We start from the raw sequence: 25,754 nt of genomic DNA, 5'->3' as shown, positions 1-25,754 counted from the left end.
GTTACAGTTTATCGGTAAAGAAAATGTATGGAGAGTAACTTTGACGAGTGGATCGGAAAAGGCGGTACAACCGACCGGCTACCAAGATCGTGTGATCTTACACCGTTAGACGTTTCAGTTTGAGGAATTTTGATAAATAATGATTTCTCCCGTAAACCTAGAGATTTGCGACGGTTGTAAACTAATCAAAGTTGAATTTAAAGCGTTAAACGCAAACAAAAATTTCTAAAAAAAAAATTGGTTACAAAAAACCGCTATGAAAAATTTATTGAAGTACATGGGCAGCATTTTGAGCAACTCTTGCGCGATTTAAAAAAATGATTAATAAATTGTACTACGAACAAAAAATTTATTGTTGATTTAAAGACACAAGTATTGTATTTCTCGGTCAAGCGACTTTTGAGACACCCGTTTTATATACATATTTTATTTATTGGACCTTTAAGAAAATACTTCCTTATATTATTAATAAAACACACAATCACATGCACGCTAATACTTATACACAAAACACACATTTGAAACTATTTATTATTTATTGATTATTATAGTAAGTCACATCATACAATAATAAAATACGCTAGTAAACTTAACAAGGGGAAACAATTACATCGGCCTGACGGGAAGAACATTTAAACAAACTTAAAAAGAAATCAGACTAACCACTGCAACACAAAATAAAATCTAAAATTTTGAAAACAAAGTAATTTTAGGATACATACATAGGATACGTCCATATTTGTATTTTTGTAAAGAATTATAATGAAAGCCACACGATATGTATAATACTTCACTACCTTTCTTTTTCCTGTTTAGCCTCCGGTAACTACCGTTTAGATAATTCTTCAGAGGATGATATGTATGAGTGTAAATGAAGTGTAGTCTTGTACATTCTCAGTTCGACCGTGCCTGAGATGTGTGGTTAATTGAAACCTAACCACCAAAGAACACCGGTATCCACGATCTAGTATTCAAATCCATGTAAAAATATCTGGCTTTACTAGGACTTGAACGCTGTAATTCTCGACTTCCAAATCAGCTGATTTGGGAAGACGCGTTAACCACTAGACCAACCCGGTGGGTTAATACTTCACTACCTAAACTGACTTATTGGAACGCAGTCGATTACGGTACACAAAGTTTAGTTTTCGATATTATAGTTGGACTTTTTGAACGTAATTTTACGGGTGTAGATTCAGAACGGTTGGTCGTTACTAGTAGAAATCGATCTAAAATCGTAAAAGAAAACGGTATATTTTTTTATCAATTATCAGAAGTAAAAAAGATATTGTCAGAAGACTAATTTCATCGACCTAAACATTCCTGATTCATCGATGAAAATGACGGGTATTCAAAGATATGTGCCAATTTCAGAACGTTCATTCTACATTGAGGTCGTTAAAAATCACTTTATTATTTGTCATTACTGCGGGGCACACCTGTAACGTCGCGATTGTGCTATTTATAATGTTAATTACGCAACGAACAGACTAAGCCTTTACCCTATTTATTTATTTACGTGTTAATGTGATTTCAACATTATTAACCAACGACCATAATAAAACAAAAACAAATTTAAGATGTATAATCTGCTAATATGTACCGTAATGCGTAATTTTAATTACTGATTAACGACGTCGTATAAGTATAAAGCTATCATAAGTTGTTAATCTTCCAATTTATATAGTAATATCAAAATGTTTATTACTATTATAACTATAATTATAATTATGTTCCATAGTAATAGAAATATATTGAACTGCAAGTAAATAATTATAGTAAACGTTTAAATAAAGAAAAATTTGAAAAAGCTTTAATTTACGAAAAAATTACTTGTAATGCACATTAAAATCAATTCTAATTATTCAACCTAAAAAAAATCTGGCGATGAATTCCATTAAATTAACCGGCTCTCTCTTTTCCTGTTTAGCCTCCGGTAACTACCGTTTAGATAATACTTCAGAGGATGAATGAGGATGATATGTATGAGTGTGAATAAAGTGTACATTCTCAGTTTGACCGTTCCTGAGATGTGTGGTTAATTGAAACCTAACCGCCAAAGAACACCGGTATCCACGATCTAGTATTCAAATCTGTATAAAAATAACTGGCTTTACTAGGACTTGAACGCTGGAACTCTCGGCTTTCCAAATCAGCTGATTTGGGAAGACGCGTTCACCACTAGATCAACCCATGGGTCAAATTAACCGGCTATGCCGGTCCAATTGCACAATTCATTTTTCAAAAACTTTCACGATAACAGTATTTTCCATAAAACGAAGACTTCCATATTCTTCGAGTAAAATTAGTTTTTTTTCGAAAATAATCCCTAATTTTAATAAATTGAAAAAAAATAACTTTTTAAATTATTTTAAAAAATACAAAAGAACAGCCGTCATTTTAAATAAACAACAGAAAAGTACAACTTATTTTCTAGGAAAGGGGTGAAAATCTTTGACTTTTTTTTTCAAGAAACGCTAGAAAGTAAGGCCTATCAAAAAATTAACATTTTTAAATTTTAAAAGAGATCGGTAACTTGCGAGATGAATTTAAATTTAAGATAAATTTTTAAAAATTAAAAAAATATTTTTTCATACCGCCGATCATTAAAATGGAACGGGCATTTATAGTGGTTTATAGGCTCTACTGACGTAGAGAATATAGATGCGATAACTCCCATTAACTCTGATAAAAGGTTAATTTGTTTTTATTTTGTTAAAATAATTAAAGTAATAATTTATGCAATTTTTAATAAATAAAAAAAAGACGTAATTGTAAGTTACTTTTTAATTTATAATACAGTACAACCTCGTTTAACCGGACTAGATGGAAACGGACATTGTTCGGATAATCCGGAAATGTATAATTTACGTACTTAATGAAATCACTACAGTATTAATACAAGTTGTTGAAATTTAAAATCAACTTAGTATATATTAACGAATAACTTGTATAGTAACTGAAATACAATATGTGAAATACAAATTCAAACTTCACTTACAGTTACATCAACGTTTATTTATTTACCTTCAAAAAAAATCCTGCCTAGTTTTTTGCTTTAATAATGATGCTCGGTTATTTGCTGCTCGATCTTGTAAAAAACTTTAGGGTAAGCAGTTGATGGACAGACATTAAATTTTGATTTTCAAAATACATCAGCTTTCCAAGTATATCTATAGCTTCTTCGTGAGAGATCACTTGCGTTTCTTCCTTGAGGAATTCGTTACCTGAACTGTCTTCTGTGTTTCCGATATCGGGATGTGAATTTGAAGAACACGCTAACAAGATATCATCATCGTTTAGACGCTGGTGATCTACATCATTTACGTAGCACATTCAGCTACGTCTTCATCTTCGACAGCACATGAATCTTCTAAATAAGTCTTCTTAATAAATTGTTTTAAGGAACTTTTGTTTATTTCAGCAGTCGTCTCAGTCAGTGTTTAAATCTAAAATATTTCTTCCTCACTATTTCTTTCAATAACTTTTGTAACTATTTTTTTTTTGTAATGTCGTTTGAAGGCTTCTATTACACCTCGGTTTAAAGGTTGTATGAGTGCTGTCGTTTGTGCGGCTAAAAATTTTACAAAAATGTCACCGACTCTCAAGTCATCAGCATCTGGATGACAGGGAGCATTGTAGATAAAAAATACAGCTTTCTGTGGTAGCTTGTCTTGTTTTAGAAATCTCCTCGCTTCAGGGACGAAGAATGAAGAAAATCATTCTTTAAATATTTCGCAAGATATGCTGATTTTTGTGCACTATGCATCGATTGTGAATTTTGTGCATCGTAATTTTTTTGCTGCATTCGCATGGAAATGCATTCAAATTACTAATATTCTTCAGTGCTGAAGGTTCTGCCGATTTTACTGTGACAAGAAGTGGGAATTTCAACTTGCCTGACGCATTACTACATAAAAGAATTGTTACCTTATGCTTACAAACTTTATAGTTTGTAAACTTGAGCGGCAAGCAAAGTCCAGTTTTGAAGCCAGAGTTTTTTTTTTAGGTAGAATTACAAAAAATAATCCCGTCTCATCGCACTGAAAATCTCAGATAAATTTACTTCTTTTATAAATTTCGAAAACGTCGTTTTATAATTTTCGCTAGCAGCATGATCCCCGGGTAAACTCTCCCCTGATACACTGAGCTACCGTATTTCGTGGCGATCCTTCCACCTATCTGACCAACCTGAACTTGCTGTGAATGACGGATCACCACCTAACTTGTCATTTAAAATTAAAGCCTTAGATTGTAAAACTACACATGATATAGAACCTCATGCTCCCTTTCTCGGGTAAACCACATAAATAAAATTTCATGCAGCTGACTATTTTTTTCCGTTGTGATAGTGGCCACGACAGAGTGCATAAGCCTATATATATTCATTAACAATGCGTCACCCTATTCTCAGAATGAGTGATACAGCGATGGCAGGATGGTCATGTTTGAAAACAAACATTTTCGGCGCGAGAGTCATTATAACAAGTACTGAAGGAAAATATCGTACAACTCTATCCTCAGAAAAAGTAAATGAATGTTTACAGTAAGCAGCCAATGAGTAATCTAAAACCGAATACGTAAATAGTTATAATAAGTACTACAGATCGTAAAAACTGTGATACAAACTAACTGCCAATAAAATAGATACATTATACAGTAGGCCTAATTCTGTATTTTTTAAATTTAATTTATTTAAAAGATTTTAATTTACAACATACTACAGTATTACTGTAATACATATTTCATTTTGGAAAATTTTAAATACCTTTCCCGAAATCGGTCCGGATAATCCGGACATCCGGTTGAATGGAGTCCGGTTAAACAGTGTTACTGTATTTCAGTAAAATTAAAGATTGGTTTACACATAAATCCAGATTATCATGACGGCAAAATTAATGGATAAATTGATAAAAAATGTTTAATCGATAAATACTTTTATTTCAGCCGGTAGTCAATTATACCTTTATTTCAACATATCTGAACAAGATGTATCATCTAGTAGCATTAAGAGAGAAAGAAGCTTTTAGAATGAAGCGAATAGAAAATACCGATAGACGTTTGTTTTAAAAACCTGCTTCACGATCTTGAGATAAGCATGCGTACATGAATTCAAGTATAATTGCATCGCAAAGGGTGCTAGCTGAGCTATGTTAAACCGATATGTTATTCCACGAGCGCGCGGTAGCATAAAGAATTAATCGAGCATTTGAGAAACCGGACGGGAAGGCAAAACACAGTACTAACGTTAAGTCATTGAAGTTAATATACAACAGGATAATGTATTTTCTTTTACAATCCGAATGCAATTTGCTACTTGCATCACCGTTAAAATAATGTGTACGAGTATTTTATTATACAGCTTCGCCTATAAAAGTACTTTGTATATTAATTTACCGGTTAGTAAAACGTTATACTTACCGATAGAAAAAAAATTGTGTTTAAACATACGAATATATAAAAAACAATTTCATTTAGTAATTTATATTTTAAGTGCAAAGTAAAGAATAAAAAATTATGGAATTTATTAAAGAAATAAAAGTTACAGTGACTGCCTATATAAAATAATGAAGGGTTAACAAAGAACAACAATAGTAAAATAAAATTACAATCTCTATGCATAGCAGTCGATTAACGTAAGAACCAGGGTTAAAAGTAGATTTATATAAATATCATCTTAAAAAAATTAGTCATTACTATATACCTTATCATAGTCACAAATTGACGGCAACGTTTTCTTTTTTATAACAAATTCCGCGCCATATTAGTTTCTAGATAGCGCTATAACAGACCTACAGCTCTAGATAGTAAAGCATTGTAACCGGTTCAATTTGGGCATATGCGGTTTTCACCGGATTTTAATGTTTTGACGCCTAAAAAACCCAAAAAACAAAATTTGATGAAACTTTTCCGGATTTTAAAGTTAAAAAAAAAAACACACAAAATAAATAAAACGATTGATAAAATAAATATTACCGTTAGGTATTGATTGCTTCAGAGAATGAGATGTATGATTTGTAGCGTGTATATTCAAATTCCATGTCTCACCGGGATTCGAACCCGGAACCTCTGGATGAAAGGCCGAGACGCTATCACTCACGCCAAGGAGGTCGGCACATTTCATACGTTTAAACTACTTTAAACTAACGTCCTGGCTGTACTGGATTGTACAACATCTGAGATGCAAGTATTATCGGTTTTTAGTTGCTTTCTCTGAAATTAATGGTATTCATTAATGGTGTCACTTGTAAGGTTGAATATTGTCTGTATTTGGGAGGAACGGCATATCGATACAGAATAGTGTTCTGGGAGGAAGACGACGAAAAACCAACTTATCAACGAAAATTAAACACTTTTATTAAACATTTTATCAAGCAAATTTGAGAATAAGTGATGCATCGCCCCCTTTCACATGATCATCTTACGACGTCCACTCAGATCTTAATGTCCCGTTAAAAAATAATATAAAAAAATCACTCTAAAGCAGATTACACACTTGTCCTATATGACATTTTAATCCTTCTTCAATAAGTAAGATGTCATTCATACATCCTAAACAATTACGACAAAAGTGAAGTAAAAAACTTCAGTAAAAATATTTTATTTTCTAAAATCAATATTGATCACAACGTTCAGGGATATATATATATATATATTCTTGTAAGGTTTATTTTCAATAAAAATCAAAACAAAAATATTCATCCTTGAGAAGTTTCTGAAATTTACAGATTTTATTGCAATAAAAAAATTATTAAAAATAAATTAATTTCTACGAGAAAAGGTACTGTATAATGAAAACGGATCAGTTTTAAAGTAAATCTTACGATTTACAACATACAAATACGTCTACTAACTAATAAAAGTTACAAAGCGCATTCTTCATTAAGGACTCCGCATGAGTTAAAAAAAGACTTGTATGTGTGTGGGTTGATGAAATAGTTCTCTAGTCAAGTAGTGCTTAATGTCAGTCCATTAGGCTATGTCACGATTCGTTCGCAACGTGTTTCTTACTTATTCTTTTCTACTATTTAAAATGTATATACACAACATTCTGCTCTGGTCAATCTTCACAACTTTTTTTCTTGTAAAAATTTCAGATAAAATGGTAAGTTATAAGATTTTATAACACATCGAATAAGTAAACCAAACTTCTTTTCGTTTCATATCGATTCATAGAAACGAATGTTAAAAACAACTCACGGTATTTTGAAAAAGGAGAAGAAAAAATCCATAGGAAATTAAAAATATATTTAACATGTATCCAGGATTTAGCGAGATAAATTTAAACAATTTACGACTTTTGTTACTTCATATGTTCATTAATTATTTTAAGTTTAAGCGATAAATATATAGGTCAACAGGAAAAACCGGTTTTTATCCCAAATTATTTTATTATATGGAAAATTATTTTTTTGAAAACACATAAATATTCGTAACTTTCAGTTAAAAGTTTCTATTTTATTACCTTAATCTAATTTAAAGAAAAAAATCTTGTAAATTTTATCTATGTAAAAATAGAATATAAAAATAATACTAAAATGGAATTTATCTACGTTCTGCGTAGTAGATAACAAAATTATAAAGCATAAAAATAAAATAATACCGCAAACAAATTTAATTAACGTTATCATCTTTTATTCTACAGTCTTCGAAGTTCGCAATTTTAAATAACTAGAATTTTTTACGCAGAAATAAAAACATTTAACATGGTTCCCACAGGCAGGAAAGGTCAGGAAATATAAACTTAGAAAAATCAGGAATTCTTAGAAAAACTAGAAAACGTCAGGGAAAATTGCAAAATATTTTAGAGAATTGCATTTTTAGAGGTGGCTTTTCCATTAACAAATCTCTTCTTGTTGAGAATTTGCACGAAGAGACAATAATCTATCAATGAAAGGTTTTTATGCGATTATAGATGCTGGAGGCAAGGAGAATCTTTTCATTACAAAAACAAAATGCTCACTACAATGAAGCTCTAGAAGACAAAACTTCTTTCAAGAAGAATAGAACTGAGACCTATAAGGAAAATGCCAGCAAAAATTTTAATTGAAGAAGAAAGGAAAAAGTTGAGAGCTACAATCTTGACTGAAGAACAGATAGCCGCCAAAATTAAACTTTAGATAGGGGCAAACCATTAGGAACTTAATATAATGAAAAAAAGTTTCCCTTTGTTTTATACGTTCATAATAATACGTATGTAATAAGATCTCATGATTATTTTTTTAATTTTTTGGTATAGGTTAGAATCATAATGACAAAATATTTTTCAAGTAAATGTTAATAATGTTTGTATTTGATACAAAATAAGGTTTTCTTATCTGTATTAATTTTTAGTTTTCGTTTAAGTTGTGATCGTACAGATATTCTTTGTTAAATTGAAATTTGTGTTTCTTAGCATTTTTATGTAAACCAAGTTATTAAATGTTGTTTTTTGTTTACTTTCCAAAATAATGTAGGCTTTTTTATGAGAAATATTTAAAGAATGTTAGATGCGATCCAATTATTTTTAAAAATTGCTTTAGTTTTTATTTCTTATCTGTGTTAATTTTAGTTACCGTGACGTTTATTTTTATGCAACAAACTTAAGTATTATTGCTTTTTTTTGTACTTTGCAGTGTAATTTACTGAAACTATTTATCATAACAAATAGAAAAATTTTAAATGTAATTAGTAAAAAAATCATTAAGAAATAAACTTTAAAAATGAATGTAATAAATAATAATAAAAAAGGCGTGAGTCGGGCAGCTATGGGGATGGTAGAGGCTACAAAAAAATAAAATATGTATGTATTTTGCAGAGTAAGCGGCAGGGACATAACAGAATGAAAGTCAACAAATTTTTACTAAATTGGTCAGAAAAAGTCAATAAAAGTCAGGAAAAACGAATATTAAAATTCGATGGGGTACCCGTTTTACTTACCTGTTCTTAATTAAAATATCATTTTAAAAACTATTGATTTTCTGTGGTAAATCTCACTTTCTGTTTTCTACTTCTTATAATTGTCCTTTCCTTGTATAACTGATCTCTTACAACCGGCTTCCTTTTACTTTAAACAAAGGAAAATAATTTTGTATCGTAATCTATATTTTAAATTTAATTTAACAAAGTGATAAAATTTTCATATTAATAAATAAAATAATCATCCGTATAGGAATAAAACGATAAAATCTTGTTACGAAATTATTTTTTTCCTTTTAAATTATAGATTTACACACACCAAATAGAAAGGAAATCTGATTTGAGTCGTATTTTATTTCAAATATCTGGAATAGAATTTGGACGGTTTTAGGCAGCTTTTCGAATCGCTTCCACAATCGCCGTATTTGGATTCCAAAGATTACTTTTTGTTCCCAAACCTGAATAAGTAACTCGCCGGACGAAGATTCACCTCAAACAATGAGAGGTGAAAACTGAGACAACCGCTTACTTAGCAGAGTTGGATAAATCGCATCTTAGTAAGAATAATAAAAAGTCAGAAAGTCGTAGGTCTAAATCGTAGTTCCCTCAAAGATGTGCGGCCGCGCAATCATTTTAAAGTTATAACAGTAAATTGCACGCAGAAATTTATTTCCCACGTACCTACACAATTATCTATTGTAAATATGTAAGATGTACTCGATGACCGGTTTAGTCAAGACTACGGAGTAGCTTACACCGTAATTTTTTTACGGTAGTTTAAAACTACTATTCACAATAAAAACATTCTATTCAGTTATCGGCAGTTCATCGCACAAAAAATTTTAATCTTTACAAGTTATGGAAGCAGTGTTATACTCGGGAAGAAAAATAGGGTAGCAACAATTCTCAAAAGAGAAATATCACATTTAACTGAACAACACTGAGTAGCGCATAGGGAACATTTAGGATTAGATGACGCATGGAAAAATATATCTATTATGCAGGATATAGAAAATTTGATTACAACTGTGTACACAATGTTCATCGATCTAGCAACAAAAAGATAAATTTTAAAGAATTAACCAAAGTGTTAGAGCATGATGTTACATCATTTAAACCGTTAAACAAAAAACCGTTTATTGCATAGTTATCCAGGTATTTCGCAGTTGGTACACGATACTTTGAATATTGTAAAAGTCAGATTACAGAATGCAACAACCCCATTTGTAGATATTGTGAAAAAATTCTGACCGATTCACAATATTGAGTAGCAATATTTGTTCTGAAAGTATTAGACGAGGTTACATCCTCATTCAAATATTAACAAAAAAGTGATTTAACAGTTATTGATGATCAGCGGTGTGTAAAAATTATAATTAACAAACTAAAAACTCAATATTAAGAACACGAAATCTTTTGGAGTGACACTATAAGAGAAATATTATCGGAACTTCAAAAAGATATAGATAAATGATATAGATTCATCAGCTATAATTCGATTTTTAAGGGTAAAATCACTTAGAGAGCGTATTTCCAAATGAAGAATTAAAAGATGGGCAAGCATTTGATAATGATATTATACATTTAGGAAACAATTTTGATTTCGGAAAGCAAGATATAATTCAGCTTTCCAAAAAGTTATTCAGAATTTATGGCAAATAAAAACGTTGATATAATAAAATATTCGAAATTGAAATTTATAACTCTACAGAAAAATAAACTAGGATTCTTCAAGACTTTTGGCGATATATTAATCTTTATCCAAAGTAACTCTGAATTTTCTATCTAACCTTTCCTTTCTATATAACATTATGGGAACTTTTCAAGAATCCAGCGCTGACTGCGAACATGGACTTTCCGTTACGAATTCCATAAAAAAAATTACCGAAATAGATTCGAAAATGAACTCTTGTGTGACCTTAAGAGAATAAATTACGTTTAGCCAACGGTCAAGAAATAAATACAAACGAACGAACTTTACAAAGAATGAATTTCTATGAAAGACAGAAGACAAAAAGTTTAATAAGTTAAAAAAAAAAAAATGTTAAAAGTAAAATAAGTTACCAAGTTACCTAACTGTTTTCGTATATATATATATATGAATGTGTTGTATAATTCATACATTATGAATAATAATAACATATTAATATTATAATAACAATAACAAATTTTGCACAAATTAATTTTTGAATAATTTGTTTTTTTTAGCTACATTTGATTTTTGTACACGCAGCTCTGAAAAAAGTTAAAGGAAACTCTGATCTACATGTATCGATTTAAAAAGTGACTATGTTGAAAAATAAAAATCAAATTTCTGGAAAATCTTGTATTTTCTTTAAGTCGGGAACTTTATAAACGACTCTAATATACATTTAAAAAAAAGATTAAATAAATAAATTAAAATAACCGAAGAAGTAATAAAGTTGTATTTCTAACATAAGTATTTAGATTACAAATAATTGTTTTTATATTTGTGGGTATAATGATTGTGATTTCCGGTGTTCTTTTCCGGTAGTTGGGTTTCAATTAACCACACGTCTCAGGAATGATCGATCTGTTCCAAAATGCATGTTTACCAGTACATTTACACTTACACTGCAGCTACGTCAAATCTGGCAAGCCGGTAGCAGTAATTGCACTTGCCTAACACACACACACACACACACACACACACACACACACACACACACACACACACACACACACACACACACACACACACACACACACACACACACACACACACACACACACACACACACACACACACACACACACACACACACACACACCTAGACCCGTCAGCAGCTGGAAAACTTGTTGGAGAAAACAACAATATTTTGGAAGCATTGTTTTTCTACCAATATTTATTACTTCTTATTTTAATTTAATTTATTAATATTATTCGTTTATTATTATTATTATTTTCATATAATTTTCCTAGCTATCTACTTAAAATAAATATTTAATAATCAAAATGACCGTTCAGTTTTAGATTTTTAGAAAACAATTTAAACAAATTTTTTTTTCAACTTATTTCAATAACAATTTATCATCAATTTTTTTTTTTGTAACTTATTTCATAAATTGGTACACAATTTTTATAATTTTTTTTAAAGAAAAAAGGTTTTACATAAATGAAAACTGTCGACTCTACTCGCACAAAAATTAAAGCCCTTTATCGTAACATAAAGAGCACACTAAAGATATTTTTCAGACAATAGCAATAAACTTTACAAACAATAATAGACGTTGAACGCAAGACTTTTAACATACCAGTATAACAGTATAGATGTATAAGAAGACAACAAGAATAAGTCAACTGTTGATAAACGCAGAGGAAACATCAAAGAGTAAACGTATAATAAAAAGCTAACATACAACAAATCTTGCTATCATTTGTTTGAAAAAAAAAACTATAACAGCATCTTTCTTTCCCGTTAATCTTTAGTTGTACGAAATAAAGGTAGCCAAATTAATTAAAATTCTATAACGTTTTTAATTAGCGATTTAAAAAGAATATTAAGAAAAAAATCCATTATAACTTTTACAGTATGCTAATCTTTTATCTAAAGATTTTATCGCGTAGAGAATAGATGAAAATCGATGTAAACGAGAAATTTAGCATACTAAATTAATTCAAAAAACAAACAAAAAAAGAAAAAACATTTGGAATGTAAAAAATTTTTGACATAATTATTAAAAAAAAAATTAAGTAGCGCGTGTTAATTACGCATAACATTCATCACACGTCACGAATTTTTTTTAGAAAAAGATATATCTATACCGTAGAATTTACATAAAAAAAAATACTGAGACATGTAAATTTATATATAAAATTCCATTCAGATGATGTTTTTAAGTGTCAGCTCAGATTTCGATCAATTTTATTACTTCCTTAAGTTTTTGAATGTAAATCAGTTTCGTAAAATATTTGTAAAATTGATAACCTAGTTTGAAAATATAAATATAATTGATATTTTAATTAACTAGCGTTTTTGGTATAAATATATCACGATCATTTCCTGTTACAACCAAAATCATCTTCCCCATTTTAACTGAAATCAATGTAAGTGTCGATCAATAAATAAATTTAATTAAATTTTTGTTAAAACAAAAGACTTGAAAATATAAACACAGCGATCATTTTACCGCGCACATGATACCATATACTATAATTAAACTACGGACTGTGATACAGAAGTTCCCGCTTTTGAATTTTTTCAATTTTTTTTTTAATTTTTCAGTCAAAATGTCAGGACATGATCCGTTGGAGACGCTAACCTCTTCTGAAAGTTCTCTGACAGTCGATCGGCGATTTTAACGCACCAGATCGTTCATTTTTTGAACGCAGGTGTCATCGGTTGAAGTCGAAAACCTTCCTAGTCGAGGGTTACCTTCGATCGAATGAAGACCGCTTTTAAATCGTGAAAACCATTTCTCACCCTTCGTACGACTCAGAGCATCATCTCCGTAAGTTTGTTTAAAATTTGAAACGTTTCTGTGAACATTTTCCCCGGTTTCACGCAAAATATTACGTCGCTCCCGAAAATCGCACATTACAAAAATCGCTACTACCCGTTCTTAAACACGGTAAATAACAACACGAAAAGTAAACGAGATATCAACAACCCAAGAACCTTAGGTTACAGAGAATGCTATGCGGAATACGATGCTGCCGACCGCACGTCACTAAATATCTCCGTTAGCGCGTAATTAAAAATGTTCGGTTATTTTCTGAACAGACTTCGTATGAGTTGACGTAATATATTTTGTTACCTCCTTTAAAAATTCTCTTTATAAAGATCGATAAGCCTGTTCACTCTTGATTACGCACATTTGGAAACAAAATATTAATAAAGAAAAAAATTTAGGTCAGGAAGTGAAAACGGTAATTCTAAACAAATTATCGAACTTTAACTTAAAAAAAATATGTTACTGAAACAAGGTAAAATTCTTATCGGTGTAATGACTTATTTATAAAGAAATTTAATAAATGACTTTAATAAATACATTTTGTGATGCGTTTGTTTTTTATTTATTTTTTAATCCTGAGTTTTATGAACGTTTTTCTAAGTATCACATCTTTCTTTTATCGTGATACACTCTCCTTCAATTTCTAGTGGAAAAACAAAAGGTGCAAAATTGAAGTTACACAATTTAATAATTACTTACTTCACCCGCCTATTACAACCGTATAAGAACCATTTTTTATCTCCAGCGTTGCTTTGTTCGAAGTAGATTCATGTTCACAATCAGATATCGCGCGGTATTGTTAACGCCTACTCATTAAAACAATAGAAATGCATTTCTTATAAACGATAATTCTGATCGGATAAGACGATAATATTTTACAAGCGTGAAATATACATCAAATAAAATTATTTATCACTTTATTGAGGATACTGTCAGTATTGATATCGCTTGAGCAAAAATATAACATAGAATTACCATTAAAATAAAATTACCGTCTGTAATGAAAGATTTATTTAACGAAATTCTAAAGCTATACAAAAAATAAAAACAAAATTTATATCATTTATGAGATGAAAAACAAACAAGATACAAAACAAATAAATAATAAAGCTGCTTCAAACCTTAGTAAAAATAACTTAAACTTCTTGAAGTCGGTAGCAAATTTACAAGTTATAAAGAGTTATTAGTATTTTCTTTGTTTTTAATTTCGCTTTTTAAAATTGTCATGTTATTTTATCGCTGAATAGAATGACTCCGTTCACTTTTGCTTTAATCGTTCGAGATGTTAATAGTCCTGAAATACCAGTTAATATTTCTGCAAGAAATATATTATACGCTGTAATTTATTGTAAAAAAAAAAAAAAAAAAAAAAAAAACACGAAATTAAATTAAATTACAATGCAAACAGTATTCATCGGTTGTGCGATCATGTCGCCAAAATATACATGTAAAAAGAGATGCAGATTAGAAGGCGGCAATTAAAAAAGTTATTTTGTTTATTTAATGCCGGGTTAACGATTACGCGACTAAATTCTGTTTCAAAGAATTGAACGCGCTAACTGAAAGTATCGCTGATCGGAAGAACTGTTTGCCTTTTTTTTTCCCTACATCCCCGAGCCGGAAATCCAATTAAGTATACTCGACTCGGGGACGTATCCTTTCCGGATCTTTTAATTGCCTGCCTCTAATCTCCGACGGAAGAAACCAGGCCCGGCTATGGTCCCAGCCGCCCGCCGGAGACCGGGTCTCGGTCTTTCCTCTCGCCAGCCTCAAACCGACGGCGCAGGAGCCGAAGCCGCCAAAGCGTATCCGGGAACCCACACCGCCGGCCGGGTCGCGGTCTTTTCATTCACTCACATCTAACGGACCCCAGGAGTCCCCGCTCTATCACGGGAACCCACACACGAGGGCATGTGAGCCCTCAGGAATGGGGCTGTCCGCCCAGCCCTGCTATAAACTACAACCCTCAGTATCCCAATCGTCTTTCATCGTCTTCTGAGTACTGCTCTTGCAAATATAGCAAAATTATGCCAGTTTCCGGACGTAGCCAAGAGCTACTCCGAGAACTGCTCCGGTGGGTATGCATCAGTCCTGCATTTATACGATGTTCCTCCCATCGTCTGCACACGAAAATAGTGTGTTCGGCATCGTCAACCGCATCGCAGTAACAGCAGATGGGTGACTCTGTCCTGCCAAACCTATGTAGGTATTGTTCAAACGCACCATGTCCCGATATGAATTGCGTTGTGTGGTAATCTAATTCGCCATGAGAGCGATCTAGCCAACCACCCAGGTCTGGGAAAGAACTGTTTGCTTGAGGTTTCTACAGATAACCTACTGAAAAACACGATAAAATTCGGCGTTCCGCCATGACAGTGAAGATCGACGAATCTTCCTTCTCAAAACGAAAATACAATAGAAAAATTCTGTGGAATCTGTAGAGAAACGAAATAGTGTTTTACGTATGACGTTCCGGATCGTACGAAAGACCCTTTAGTAATTATAATTAACGCTTGTATCGAAAAAGGTTCGATAATTATATCTGATAAACGGAAATCTTACGACTAAATTTCTCACTCCGAAGACTACATCTTTCAACACCTGAACGCGAACCATTCTGAGAATTTTGTCGATCGTAAGACAGGGGCGCACTTACACAAAATATTGACAATTTGTGGATGTGTGCCGAACAACGAAATAAAAAGGAAAAAGAAACATGCATAAAATTAATGGATTCCTATTTACATGAATTTTTAAGGATACATACATACAGAAATGAAGATCTTTTTGAAGTAATGCTTCAACATATTAGTGAATTTGTTTCTGTTTAATGACTGAAAAAAGAGCTGTATTTTGTATTTGTTAAAAAAAATAATAAATTAGCTGTCGGATCCGAAAAAGTACAAAGATATTTAAATGTAAACTGTTTATATAATAGTTTTAAACGATAACTCAACCCTACTAAACGGCATTTGTGTGTGTGTGTGTGTGTGTGTGTGTGTGGGCGCACGCGTAGCCCTTAGCTTAGCACCGGAATATACTGATCGCTAGCGGATAATCCCAATTCGTTAGTACATGTCTTGAGGTGGTCAAGTGTATACTTTTTATATTATTATATACAGATATACCGCATATATATCGATACATATGCGAAATACCGAAGTTTTGGGAAAATTTGGTTTTGCCCTATGTTTGACTGCATTCACCCACCGTAAAACGTACCAATCCGATGTTTCGCTAAATACGTTCACACCTGTGCGCTAGCGCAGCTGTAAAATATAAAATTATGAAAACTAAAAAGTACAAAATAAAAGATATATTACTTAAAAAAAAAAACTAATTTTAAATGCACTAAATAGTAGAAAATAAAAAATATATTAAAAGGTTTTTTTTTCACTTAAAGAGTGGGTTAACGGCGGCACCCCACTCTTTAAGCCATTCATCACCCACATGAAAAAATTGGCAAAACCATAAAATTTTTCATTTGAAGCTATGATTTCACATAAACTTACATATCACCATCAAAGCTTGTTTTTAACTTCATTCTGAGATACCTTCCTAAAATTATTTTTTACCTTTAGTGCGCTTAATTTAAGAGTGGTGTTTTAAAATTTTTTTACATATTTTTTATTTATTTATGTGATTGTTTTTCTTCATAGTATAAAGAACTACAACGGTTAGTAGGTACCGGAGTGTACCGACCACTAGCGTAAAATACCGATTCGTTAGAATCAATTTCTAGAGTTAAATTTCTAATTTAACTTTCGTTACATCAATTTTTTCATTCAAAAAAAAATATTTTTACAATTCATGGTACCTATTAACCTATTACTATTTGAGAACCTAATAATCTCATTCAGAGACGCCGCCCACCAGGGCAACCCGCTCGGACGGCCTAGCAGCGGAGGCGTGCCTACGGCACGCCCTGCAGCTAGTATTCAATAAAAGGATAAAAACTTGTTTTCATTATTTGAAAAAAATTTATATACTTCTTTACGTTTCATTAATAACTTATGTCTATTACTTATTTTTAAATAGCATTAAAAAAAACACAAAAAACAATTTTGCAACGGTAACGGAAAACTCATATTCGCTGAACAGCACACTCGTGTTCAGCGTGCGCTTGTATTGATATTCTTCATATCTCCCAGCGGTCCAACAATTCACCTTGCTCGTAAACTAAACTTTGTAAATTTTTACGAGTAACATAATTTTTTTTATAATTAATTGCAAAAAAATAATGCATAATCTTTATATGCCTTATATACATACAAACGATGAATGGATACGAAAATTTGAAAGAAACATATTAAGCGATTAATTCACCGAGTATTTTATTAAAGGTAAATTATAAAGTATGAACATGCGGATTTCGAGAGAAATGTATGACATTTTAAACGACTTCAATTTGTGATACGAAAATACCGCAAGAATCGCTAACTAAAAGATCGACTGATTCCTCACATCTCTAAGTGTATATATCAAAAAAAGTATTATCGCTCAAAATTTTTGAAGTTGTGTAGCTAACCTTTGGTTCCAAACTTATAAGGAAATATGATATTCCTCCCGTGGACACGGCACCCCTGTGCACGAGCCAGGACTTCTTCAACATCGAGCACGCTAAAAACACGAAGACCATTCGACACCGAAATACGCCTCCGTACAATATGAATTGAAGCAGTTAGCCCTACAAACCATCCACGAGGAATTTCTGGAGGACGAATGGATTCACGTCTACACTAACGGATTTCAATTTCAGACAGTGGAAAACGAGGAGTTGGGTACTACTGCCGTCTTTTCTAGGGAATATAGCCGTAGATGCCGCCCTCAGCAACTATGATGGCGAAGTTGGAGCAATGCACGCCGTTGCGGCCGAATTAAATAAGGTAGTTTTCACTTTGAAAGCAATGTTTTTTGTCAACTCCCAAGCCGCCATACATAATCTATCGCGCAACACCCAAACGGACTGCCGGAGGACGGTTGAGTGTAGAAGAAGACTGGAAAGCCTGAGAAATCGCGGGTTGACACTGATGTTTCAGTGATACCCAGTCATGTCAACATACATGGAAATGAGGAGGCCGATAAACTGGCCAAGTTAGGAACGACTCTACCCCAACCTAGTTGCCCCGAGTCCCTGCGTTCATCCAAGGCACTGGTCGACGCGGTGGTAGACAGATGGAACGAACAGTGCCTCTCCCAGACGGCTGCGGGTAGGAGATGGAAGACTTCGATCACTGACGGTCCTATCAACCCCTGCCTACCACGTGCTGTCGGCGTAGCTGCCTTCCAACTAAAGACTGGCGAATATCTCGCTTGTCACCTTCACCGCATCCATGTGCTGCCGTCTCCTGAGTGTCAGATATGCGGTTGCGGGACAATGGATGCTGTTCATCTGAGAGAATATCCGGCCCTGGACCACACCCCGCTGGATGAGAGCCCGGACTTCACAGAAGCTCGTCGATATTGGTCAGCGCTTCGCGAAATGGCTCGACAGCCAAGGTCGGGTGTTGGCTAGTAAGGAAGTGAGTTCTTCTGGTTCCAAACAGGCCTATTACAATATAAAACCTATTAAGTTACAAATCAAATAATAAAATAAATTTGGTAAAACATTATTACTTACATAAAAGTATAACACAACTTGCTGCGTTTTCTTAGGAGCACATTTTTGAGTATCGGTACAACAACCTGAATCTTCGTTGCATTGGTGCAATACTGTACACGCTGGAACGTAATGTTTCCCGGTACCCGGATAGTGATCGGCCACCTTAATAACTTTTGGTCGAGGAACTTTACAAGTTATTTCCCGCGACATTCGCATGCTATGTTTTAACGCTTCACTTAGATCTATTGACGATTCCTCTGAAAAAAAAAATGATACGTACATTAATTTTTATAAGATTAAAATAAAATCATTTTTAAAACAACACATTAACATAAATATAAACGTACCAAGATCCTGATATAATAAAAATAAGTTACAGAAGTACAAATATTTTAGGTTTCACCAAGATGTAATTTCTAACTCATTTTTAAAACTAGTAGCAAAAATGATAAACATTTTATTTAGGAATATAAGAAATCGGATTATTTTTTTACCTTCTACAAATTAATTTTTTACATTAAACCGATTATGAAATGAAGTAATTATAAAAATTAGGAAATTATGCATATCAAAAAATATCATTTTTCCTAGATGGCAGATAATAAACGGAAATATCTTCCTATAAATTTTGTTGAAATTTATTACAGATTATTAAACAGATTTATTACAGATTGTTCGGGAATAAGTTTACAGCGCTTATAAACAAATGTAACGGCGTGCAATTTAGCTAGAGTTATTATATAAATACTATTAATGCGGTCGATTATAAAACAAAAGGATTACTTCTTGTCAAACTCGAGAATGAAATATTTTTGTTAAAACATTATTTATATGTACGAATGATATATAGATTTGTGAATCGTTAAATTATTTATTTATCTTTTACAAATTTTTGTATCATATATTAAAGTACACAAAAGACATGTTAACGTATTTTACCTGCGATAATGAGAAAAATTTACAATTAAGAAGTAAAAATGAATAATAAATTGACAATTATCATTAATTAATAAAATTTATATTTAAATTTTTCCTCTATCTATTGCATACAGAGGAATTTTGCTTACAGAGGTTTTTGTTTAGTTAGAATAAACAAAAAAATTGCTCGATCAATCGCAGCCAAATTTTTACCCGTGTTTCTTGGCATAACTGAGAAGATTTTTATATATATTTCATCTCGAATATATATATATATATATATATATATATATATATATATATATGTAGTAGTAGAGATTTTTGTGTTGAACCACAAACTTTAATTAACTGAGAATTAATGAATTGTGAACTGTGAGTCTCTATCACTGTGAGAGCTGGGTTTGAACTGAATGATTCGATTCAATCGAATGAATAATTTTTTTTTTTTAAATCTGTTTAACAATAACGGGCTTCCCCTGCGGACTGCATTGAGAATAGAGTGGTGAGAACCTCGTGGGAGGCTAGACCGATCATCACCACCAGCCGGGAACAAAGGGGTGCCTCTGGGGAGCTGTTTTGGGAGATGCAATGGGGTGCTCTTATATCCTATTCGTCCTATTTTCAAAATTCAAACGGGTTATTTGTTAGGAGGTTGAAGGCTAAATTTTGGAGGCATCAGGTAGGTACACTCTTGATCTAACGGATCACGGTTATTCAAAAATGTATAAACTCGTATATACACATAAATTTTGTGTGTTTGTCTATTATCAACCGACCTATTATTTTAAAATTTGCAGGATACATTAGTTTTCCAGGGAAGGTTTTAAGCCATCGACTGAGGCCCTAGCTCCCTTGAAGGTTAAGATATTGAAAATATTCATTATTTCTTCGCCCCCAAGGAGGCTGAAATTGTGACTTAAAAATATGCATTAAGGAAAAATATATTAATCTTTTTACTTCGTTATCATATTTCTGTTACTCCGGCAAAGAAATCAGTTATGAATTTTTCATCGTCAAAGGTGTGTGTACTTTAGTTACCGTAGTTACTATTGCTCTAGCTTTTGTAATCTAGTTCCTCTTCAGGTGTCTATAGAACATGAATACTGTAATTATTGTTTATCAGTATTATTCTCACAACCGTGAGGATAATATACCCTCCTTGGAGGACCAAGGGATGGAGCCCTCTCGGGTAGATGGGAATGACGACCGAAGTGAGCTCTACGGCCATGGGGTAGGCCCCTTGGCCCCGGAAGGTCGCGAGGAGTTCCTGAGTCGGCTCCGGGATTCGCCTGGGCTGACCTGAGCGCCGTGACAATGGATCGCTGAAGGTAAACAATGAAGGACAACGGATGGCTGAAGGTAAATTCAATAGCGATTTAACGTGACTTGTGACTATAATTCTTTTGTTATTGCATCTCTCACAAATGATCCGATAAGCATTTTTTAAATTTGCATCAGTGATAGGAATGTTTTTTATTAACCCATGCGCTTCCCCACGAAGTGCAGACAACAAATAGTGAAATTTTTGAATGTCAGATAATCCCTAATTTTTTACTACCAATGATTCGAAGATGTCTCGAAAATGATACCGGGCCAAATAAAAAATAGTAAAGGTTCAAAGAATTTACGAAATTTTGGGCCACTCTCTACTAAGGAATTAAAAACATCCTTAAACACTCGCATAAAATTAGCAACTAATCGGTAAGGAGATTAATCTTTATGTTGTTAATGCACACGAACATTGAGTTCTTGCACTCTATAAAATATCATTTGCTGATATTTTGGCCCTATGTCATTAATTAGAAACAAACAGTAAAATTGTGGACTGGCGATAGTATCGAGGGCGCATTAGCGTAAATATATACATGATCCTACTAGGCGTAAAACTGTCAACTAGTCTTACGAGAAGGGAAACGTTAATGCTGAACGCCAATCCGTTACACTAATGATAATAAATTTTAACTTATCTGCAAACCCCGAAGTACAAGAAGCAAAAAAATCCACCTTGCGCATTGATTTATTTTAGAAGTTACGTTTATGTGAACTTTTTCCATTATTTTCAGGAGTAAAATAGATTATGAAAAACCTGGAAGAACTTCGTGATAATCTCTTTTATACTGCATTGAACTTAAGTAGAGAGTCTGTATTTTACTGGGGCTACAAAATACCAATTTCATTACACGGTAATTGATTTAAGACCGTCAATATAAACGAGCTATATTATAAGCAATTTGAGAAATAAACATAATTATCAGTAGACAAAGAAAAAATAAAACTACTAACACTTGTATGTTATAAACAATATCAACGACATCTACACAGTAAGAAGCAACATAATTCTTTATACATTATTGTAGCGATGAAAATTAAAAGTTATGTTACCGGAAACATTTAACAGATGGTGGCACCCACTTATTTGTTCCCTTCTTTATTATACTTAACTAAATTAACGTAAAAATATAGGAAAGAAAAACTCTTTTAATTGTAGAATTATATTAAAATGATATTACGATTCTTTTATAGGAACTATTGAGCGATAAATTGAAAATATAAATTAAAAAAACTAAGAAAGAATTAAGGGCTGAAAAAATGTAATCGAATTAAATTTTATATAAAAGAAGGAAAATACAAATTGAATACTTCGATCATAAAAGGTTTTTATCGTTATTATTTTATTTTAAATGAATAGACATCCACGTATAATGAATGTTTTCATTAATTATACAAGTTAAAAGGTCACAATGGCGTATACAGGTTGTGCCATTTTATAATCCCGTACATCAGGGAAATCTATCGTGTTTTATATGCCAGGTTACCTGTAAACATCAATATGATTAAAGTACGAAAGATTTTTTTAAGGTCAATGCAATTTTGTAACTACACGTTTCACGAATCAAATTCATAATACATTGTGTATTGAAATCAATAAAATTTCATAACGGTACGGATTTGCCTTTATCAATTTAGTGGTATATAAATAGTTATATTAAATATTATACAAGGTACTAGTATATAATTTAGCTAGTTTTTATCAAATAATTAAAAAATATACGGTCTTTAAAATTCATTCTTTTAAGAAATATAATCATTTTAAATTTTTTATATGAATATATATACAATTTTTCTTCTAATTTTTTTAAACCATTCTCTTTATGAAAACCTAAAATTCGTGTTATTAAAGAAAAAACTACTGAAATTTGAAATTATACATCTTAAATAGTTTTAAGAAAACACACCTCAGGTTTAATACTTGTGAATTTAAGAACAAAAAGAATTATTTTGTACATATTCAAGGTGTAATATTACTTTCCCGTTTACCGTTATAGCAGAGGTAAAGCTGTACAAGTATTGTAATCCGTCAAATTTGGGCAATTGTGGTTTTCACCGTATCTTGGCGTTGACACCTAACGAAACTAGAAGACCGGATGGATATTTTCCGAATGGTAATGATCGTGTGTGTTTTCTAAATCACCTTATATCTCAAGAACTACTGGACCGATTTTCACCAAACTCGGGCAGATTACTTCTATATCTGGGGCATTGATGCCATTAAATTTTCAACTTAAAAGGTCAAGGGGGTGAGGCTGTAGAGAAAGATCTTCCTTAGTATCTCCAATTTTCGCCTAATTAAGGTCTTACTTTTCTTAGGCGCGTTTGTTAACGATTAAAAAATAATAATATTTGAAAAAATGTTTTCGCAAAATCGAATGCTCACCCCAAATTGTGCTCTAAGATAATGGCTAAGCGGGTATACTGCGTCAATAGTACCCCCTGTCACCTCAAGGAGCACTAATGTAGCAATGACGTGCTAAATTAAGTGTTGCATGTGTGCGCGCGTGACGGTAAAGTCCTACAACTGTGTTGTCAGCTTTTTTTTACATCGAAATAATGAAATGGTTTCAAAGTGAATTTTTGAATTATCAAAACCCCATTTAAGAAAGCTAAACGATTGTCAACATATAAGGAATCTTGGAGAGCTGTATCAAACCAGTTAAATGATTGAAGACAAAAAAAAAAATAAACCCTAAACAGAATAATTTTTATGCAATATCTCTAAAAAATATATGTTAAAAATAAAAAAGAAAAGAAAAGCAATCATAAATAACTGAAAATAATTAAATATACTGAAACAAACGAATGAGAAGAGAGGTCAAATTAAAAGAACCTTTTGTGAAAAAAAAACTTTCTTTGAACTTTTACTATTTTAACGTTAAAAAAAGATATGCTTCTTTATAAAACACATACACACATTTTTTTCTTTAAGAAACTAATAAATTCATTCATAAATATAATAATAAACATTTGAATGGAATTTCACCTACAGTAAAAAAAAAGAAGTATTCGCCTAAAACTGGTTTTTTATGGATTACATAATAGAATCTACTACATTATTTTTCTATTTTAGTCAGATAATATAAAAAAAAGTTAATTTTTAATGTAAAAAGCAAATAAAGAAACTCACGAACGGGTTTGCCCCACCCGGATAAAAGGTGATCAAACAGGCCAGTCGAGCTTGAAAATTTAAATTCATTATTATTATTTCTGCCTCTAATTTTTGGGTACAGGATTAAACTGTATCAGATGTAAACACCGAAAAACATAAAGATAAGATATATTAAAAATAAACAAGTGTACAGCATATCGTCAAATTAGAGAATAAAAACAAAACATAAAGTTAGTTTTCTAGTTAATAAAGATGGAACTAGATTTTTTTTAAAGTAGAACTAGTTTACAAATTATTACAGATAGATTTTATATCAAAAATACATGAAACGAATTAAAATTAGGAGTGACCTGGGAAAAAAAAGCATTTACTGAATATATTAACAGGAAATTAAATATTTTAGCAATTTTTTTCAGCTTAGGCCTAAGTTAAAATGACCAGAAAAACGTTACTCATTAAAAAGTATATCTACTTCAGTTTCATGCTTACGGCATAATATATTCAGTAAATTACATTTATCCGGTTTGAGTAACAGGAGCAGAAAGACTTTTTTAACAACGTGGTCGCGTTACGTTAAAATCAATAAAAATGAAACAGATCCGAGTTTTCCAAAAGAAAACTAATTTAACAACGACTATTCTGTACGGTGACATTATCATATGTATCTCTGTAAAGACCACTTTCAATTTTCATTGTATAATATAAAATCGTAATAGAAAAAATTAAATAAAACAAATGTTTGAATATATTTAAAGATTTCAATTTTGAAAAATGCCTAGTTCCCTTTTGCAATTTGTCAAAGAAAAGATGATAAAAGATGGAATTTTTATGCAAAATTTGTAAAAAAAAACTACGTTGACCAATTAAAAAAAAATTGATATCGACACCACATGACTTCCTTGTACGCCTATTAAATTACATATACACATTTTTTTTTAAATGAAAAGCTTATAAAATTTTATTTCATTAATAAATTTTGATATTTTTTTGTTGTTATTATTGAATTATTATTTACCGTTAATGTTTTTTAAAAAATCAGAGGTTAATAATTATTAATAAATCAATATATTTAAATTAAAAAAGTTGAAAAAAAAGGAAATGAAGACTGATTCCAATCGATGTGCCTTCCACTTGTAAGATCCAAATATTTCATTAATTAACATTTTATTTGATTATAACGGGGGAACCAAGAAAATAAGTACCACTTGTGATATATCGTTGAAAATCTCTCAATGAGGGCTTATTACTGCAGTTAAGAAAAAATCCAAATCCTATTTTTTTTTAAGTTTGGAATTTTTGGACACCTTTGCTTCAGTCGATTGCAATCAAAAGGGGGAGTGCACAAATAGATGTTACAACATTCCTAAATCCAAAATTTCAACATACTACGGCTAATCGTTTTTGAGTTATGCGAGG

General features: G+C 31.7%; 1 protein-coding gene across 1 annotated transcript in view; it reads right to left on the bottom strand.

Moving 5' to 3' along the window:
* LOC142326377 (uncharacterized) overlaps positions 1 to 25,754 on the bottom strand; it is a 699,229-nt gene that overhangs the window by 116,157 nt on the left and 557,318 nt on the right. Inside the window, exon 3 of the mRNA XM_075368833.1 lies at positions 18,995 to 19,233. Coding sequence (XP_075224948.1) covers positions 18,995 to 19,233 — 239 coding nt within the window. The remainder of the gene's footprint in view (positions 1 to 18,994; positions 19,234 to 25,754) is intronic.

Source organism: Lycorma delicatula, chromosome 6, assembly GCF_047948215.1.
Source record: "Lycorma delicatula isolate Av1 chromosome 6, ASM4794821v1, whole genome shotgun sequence".
NCBI lineage: Eukaryota > Metazoa > Arthropoda > Insecta > Hemiptera > Fulgoridae > Lycorma > Lycorma delicatula.
This window is presented reverse-complemented; position numbering and strand designations above follow the sequence as displayed.